This window comes from Hylobates moloch, unplaced genomic scaffold (assembly GCF_009828535.3).
Source record: "Hylobates moloch isolate HMO894 unplaced genomic scaffold, HMol_V3 SCAFFOLD_4, whole genome shotgun sequence".
Lineage (NCBI taxonomy): Eukaryota > Metazoa > Chordata > Mammalia > Primates > Hylobatidae > Hylobates > Hylobates moloch.
The window spans coordinates 137,038,617-137,044,616 of record NW_026652279.1 but is presented as its reverse complement, the minus strand read 5'-3'; the positions used below and the strand labels follow the sequence as shown (position 1 = coordinate 137,044,616).

General features: G+C 38.5%; 1 protein-coding gene across 8 annotated transcripts in view; it reads right to left on the bottom strand.

The window, feature by feature from the left end:
• Positions 1-309: 309 nt before the first annotated feature.
• Positions 310-6,000, bottom strand: part of LMO7 (LIM domain 7) — a 232,843-nt gene continuing 227,152 nt past the window's right edge. For 2 of the 8 annotated variants that reach the window (XM_032151042.2, XM_058437986.1), the window contains 3 exons: positions 4,922-5,030; positions 3,687-3,789; positions 317-2,388 (listed from right to left, as the gene is read on the bottom strand). In XM_032151042.2, the coding sequence (XP_032006933.1) occupies positions 2,366-2,388; positions 3,687-3,789; positions 4,922-5,030 (235 nt within the window). In that variant the 3' untranslated portion in view covers positions 317-2,365. Of the gene's footprint in view, positions 2,389-3,686; positions 3,790-4,921; positions 5,031-6,000 lie in introns of all 8 variants that reach the window. The other 6 variants (XM_058437985.1, XM_032151028.2, XM_032151031.2 and 3 more) reach the window with 6 other exon arrangements.

Below are 6,000 nucleotides of genomic sequence, written 5' to 3'. Positions count from 1 at the left end.
TCCCTCAACCAGAAAAATAAGACCAATCAGAGCCAAGACCATATTTCTTCACTGTTCTACCCATGGTGCCAAAAGCAGTGACTGGAGCATAAAGTATGAATTAAAAAATTTGTTGAAGGGCTGGACTCTTCCCTTGTTCCTAGGTGAAGTAACAAATACCCAGGGGCTTATACAAATGTAGAGCTGGTATCCTAGAAGAAAATAGCTCTGAAAACTGTACTTATAATTTGTACTAACAGAAATGTTATCACTAAGTAAGATAATGTGACAAATGGGGAAAAGAAGTCATAAGAAAACAAGAGCAGATGAAAAGACAAAAGGCTTAGATGAAAAGGAGCGATGGTCAGAAAGGATGCTGGATGAGGAAACTAAAATGATGGCAGAATTAAGGCATCCTCTGGGGATAGTGAAAAACAGAATTAACAAGGCAGAAATTGATAGTGGTTTCTTCATTCATTTATTCAACCACTGCATATTGAGGGCTGCCTCTGCATATACATCAGGCAGAGAACAAGGCAAAAGAACTGTATCTTCATAAACATGCAGTGAGATGAACAAGCCCACATGCTGCTTATAGGAGTCGAAGCCAGCAGTGCCTTTCTGGAAACCACTTTGGCAATATATACTATGGGTGTCTTAAAATGCATAATCTCTGAGCAACTATTTCATGTCTATGAAAATAATATAAAGAAAGAGATGATCATAGAGTATCACAGAATTCACATATTTATATATAACATGCACATATTAAAATGTTTGATCTTAGAAACAACTGAAAAATACACAGTAATGGAATTATCAACTAAATATTACCAGGCCCAAACAATGGAGCACTATGCAACCATGAAAAAAGATAAAAATAATTTTAAGAACATGGAAAAATTCACAATCTATACTTATAAATAATTATATGCAGAATGAATTCAAACACAGAGCTCTTGTCTTTGGAATTTGGGATTCAGAATTATATTCTTTATGCTTTGGGGCATTTGACAAGTTACCCTCAAGGAAAACATTATTACTTTAATAATAATCAGAATAAGTACTAAATAACATTTTTATCTCCCACATTAGCATTTCTTATATATTTTGAACCTATTCCAATACAGTTCTCAGTTCCTAGAATTCTCCATTCCACTTACATTATTATAAAAGATTCCAGTAAGTTTAAATTTTTGCTCAAAGCATGCTAAAGTTTTGTATCCTTGCATTCCCACTCCAGATTTTTTAAACAAGAGACTACATTTTTTGCTTTATAGATATTCTAAGCTCACTGTTGTCTTCTCCTTTTATCATGGGGGTAGTAAAAGAAAAGATTTTATTCAAATGATCCAACAATTCATCACTCTTACCATACAAATATATTGTATCCAAAAACATAACTTTATCAAAAATAAACTTCCTCATTAAAATGTTTCAGTAAACTCATCCAGACTGTGGCATAGTTTTGAAGGTATACGCCATGTCAAAATTTGTCAAAGTATACACTTTAAATATATGCAGTTTATTACATCAATTATACCTTAGTAAAGCTACTGAATAAAACATAACATCAAAAAAGGCCACATACTGAAATATGACTAACAGGCCTGAGGTCAGACACATACACCTAAGAAAAAGACAACCCACTCTTTAAATGCATTAGCAAGTTTATTTACAAATGCAACTGAACAGAAAGGCTCACCAGTTTCTGAAGAAGACTTCTAGTATACAAACCATGGTTATTTTTCATTAATGAAAATAAGCAGCTTTCTATTGGGAATTACTTAGCAACATTTCTGGTAAAGAAAATAGAGCTCCCTTCATCAAGCAAATAAATGGTACATTAACTGCATTTTTAAAAATCAGAATACGTAGGTAGAAGGAAGGATACAGAAAGCACATTTGGGGATAGATTTTAATGAAATTTTCCATATGGTTTTGCATTAATTTAGAATACATTACAATAAACAGAGCAAATGCAATTATGTATTTATATTAACTATTTCAAATAATGTTTAAGAACCCTTTTTAAAAAAACAATAAAATACCCTCTTCAAAACACCACTAACTAGAAAGTCAAACTAGATCATTATCTGCCTCAAAAATATTCTTAAGTTCTTATTTTTTCCCTTGTGCTCTCAAGATGCTGAATTCAACAGGTAAATACTGCACTTTTCCCCACACACAATTACCTTATAAATAAACAACAAAAATACTGGTTCTACCAAGACTGCAATGCTTCTATGTAATCTAAAGAGGCAAAAAAGGTATTCTTCTTTTTTAAAAAAAGCAAAAAAGACATACAACACATATTTATAGATCTACACGAGCAGCAACCACCTCTTCTTCTATCTGCAACAGTGCTTTCGTATGGAGGCTTACATCACATGGCGGTTGGCCGTCCAGCTGACCGGGCAAGGAGAGAAGAAAGAAAAGTGCTTAGATTCAGAAACGTGAATATTGCCACCTGGGATACATAGCAGTCATCACTCAGAAAGTGGCCCAATGAGGTAGAAAGAGTAACCTGTCACTCACTCTTAGGATAAAGCTAGGCAAGTCTCAGTGTCTCGTCTCTGGAATTCTTTATTTGTAAAAATGGAGTAAAAATGAACTGCTCACAATAGAAATAAATTACACTCAACTCTCTATTATTTGTTTTGGAGGAGAGAAAAGGCATGGGCAATTTTACAATGATGATTCCAGAAATCATTTCTATTTGGCTTTGGAATTTGATGAGAGAGAGAAAAACACACACACATACACACACCCCCACCAGTACATGCCCAGCCTTGACTTTCTCCAACCTCAGTGTCAGCATCCAGGAAAGGACTGGACAGCTGCAGCAGGAAGGCTCAGAACCCACTGACAGATAAAAGAGAGTTGACTGGGGTTAACCATTTCCAAAGCACTCTTCACATAGGGGCCATATAAATACCTCAGAGTTCAAAAGCAAATGGTTTTGCTGATACCACTTGTAACACCCTTTCACAATAAGGAAGAAACACACGTTACCAGCATCAAGGTTTAAAATATAAAACAGCAGTAATAGTTGTCTTGCTGTAGCTATACACAACACACAACCTAGTTATGCTAGCCTGCCTTTCATAACACACCAACACATGCTTAGATGCAAAGTAGCATTTGAAGTTTTCTGAAAAACTCATTTTTTCCAAAAATGACACTGAAACACCAGTTAACTTTCCTTTTAAAATTATATATTGACATATATTAACATAAAGCATAAACTGACTTATTTTGTATTACATAGAATATTTTTTAAAGTTGATCATATTCTAAATCACATAATCAAAGCCCATTGTTAAATAATAAAGGTTGATGAGAGACCAATCTTTAGTCAAGAGACAAATCCTACATAGAAGATTAAGTGTTTTGGTTTGTTTGTATTCTTGAGTCATTAAAGGTCTCTGCGGACTCTGGGCAGATGACACAAGACACCATCCTGACTTTTGGACACTGTTCCTCTCCATTCCTTGGCCCCACAACCCACTCCTGTGTAGCTGGAACCCTGAGCAGTGACCCATTCACTATACACACTCTTTGAAGGGAACACACCACAATTCTTGAAACCTGGAATCCTACGGCAGTGAACTTGGAGGGGAGCTGGCTGCAGGTTCAGGGAAATGCATGGGAACCCGTGGCCTCCTTAAAAGGCAAGAAATTTTCTCTCTGATTTGCTCTCTTACATTTGAATCTGAGATAGCAGTCGTTGCAGTACAGTTGGTGGTTTCTGATTCTGACTTCAGCTCCTGAGGAAGAGCCTCCGAGGTCACACTCACAGGCAACACACTGGGGAACAAAAAAAAAGAACATCCACAATCAGTCAGCTCAAGATAGCGTGGGGCACTCCTGGGGGTGGGGGGAAAATGAGCAGAACTCTACTTCTAAGCTCTTAGATACATTTCAGCAAAGAAAAAAAAAGGCCGAAAGATGATTAGTAGATTAAAATCAAGCCCGCCAGATAAGACGTTAAAGAAGTCATAAAGCCAATATTAAGAGCCAAGATGACCAGTCTAAATATACTCCCCAAAAATAAAAATAATTCGCTGACTGACTTCAAGAAATTTAGTTTTTATCCCCTCAGAGGAATGGCAGGTAAGGCCCCCCATGAAAGAACTGGCCAGAGTGAATGAAGGCTGGGCCCTGGCACTCCACCCTGGGGTGGGCCACTCCCAGTGTCCCTGCTGCACTAGCTTAGCAAGTGTTCCCACACAGCACCTCACTTCAAGGCTGGATATTTCGATTCCATGTGCCCAAACTCTAATTATCTTGACTCATTCTGCTCTGCCTAGAACAGCCCAAGCCAGCAACGTACAAGCTTAAACAAGCTGTGGTCTGCGGGCCTCCAGGATCAACAACCGGAATCTTTCTCTGGCCCAATGCAAGTTCAAGAATCAAACAGGTGTCTTTAGAGACAGAGATTACAAAACCAAACAATTACAGCCTTAGTTCCTCTTATGTGTAAAAACCTATCAGGTAGAAACAGGCTGTGCAATTATAAAAATAGCTACAATGATAATGGTTTTTCTTACATGTTCTTCCTACTCAAAGCTAGGCTTTCAGACACTGTGATAGCTGCATGTGTCCCTGCCCTTAACAATACTAGTAGGTTATTTGTAAATTATATTTCAAGTATGCCTCTGACAGCATCTTAGAGAAGGCAACTTATGTACTGTAAATGTATAGAATTCTAACAGATTAGAAATAGAAAAGGCAAAATTTTTCCAGATTTAAGTTTTAAAACAAGGTTCAAGATTTGAGAACTAGGGAGGAGCAAGCAATTTGTGATTCAAATGCAGCACAGATTGACGAATACAGCACCTAGCTTGTTAGTGGCACATCTGCACCCAGCGGCTCAAAGAAGCCATGCGCTCTTCAAGCAAAGCTTTGCAGGGCTGCAAGCTGTTTGTCTCAGTCTCACCTTAAAACAATGCAAATGATAACAAAGACCCAGGGACTCGATGATCATGGCGGCTCCTTTGCCCAGAATGTTATTGCAGTAGGAGCATATGCGCTTCCCACTGACTGACCTAGATGCAGAACAAGAATGGAATGGAGGCTTTCACCTGGGCAGCTCAAGATTCTTCTTTAAAAGTCACACTCTGCTGTTAACATTGATAATAATTTAAGAAAAGATCTATACATATATCTGTGAGAGAATAACTTTTACCAGCCAACTAAAGAATGCCTTGATTATACTCTAACCTTGAACCATCTCCATGGCAGCTCTGAGACCCTTGACACACCTGTTCACATAAATGAGCAATTTCAGTGTAATTAGTCCATCCTGCAGTTTCTGATACTATCCTCCTTTGATCACATCTGTACTCAGCAATAGTAGCCCCTCATCTCATCCACCTACATCTTCTTGCCAGTTAAACCAAAGCACACAATGCTGATCATGTCCTCCTACCCCCTCAGAACACCAAAAGGGTGGCCCCAGCTTTCTTCAAGAGGCTTTGCAAGTCCTCTACGACCTATTTTTCTCAGACTTATTTTTCACCCTCTTTATTGGTCACCCAGTTTTCTAGTTACAGAGAAATATCAGTGCTTTCCTGACTGTGTCTTGGACTTACAGGATTGTCTCTGCAGGGAAGAAAATGAAAAGTACCTGAGAGCTGCCATGGACAGAGGGAAGGAGGATTTCTACTCTACTTTTGTATACAGGTCTTTTCTCCTCTCCCGGTTGGTAAGGCGGTACCCGTTCTTCCACATCTCTGCACCCCCACAGCATGAGCACAGCGCTTAAGAGGACCACCTCCTAGATCAGGACCTTCTTAGGTCAGAACAGCCCTCAGCCCCTCCCTCTGCTCTCCCAGAGTGGGTCTCTCCATCAGTAAATGGGTCCCCCCTCCTCTGCCTTCCTCTCATCCCATAGACTGCACCTCCCCACCATACCCAAATTTATCCTAAATCTTCACCTCTGTTCTCTCAATTCAAACTCATTGATACACACTTTATATCCTGGTACATGTAAAATTATTTTGGATTTATATAAAA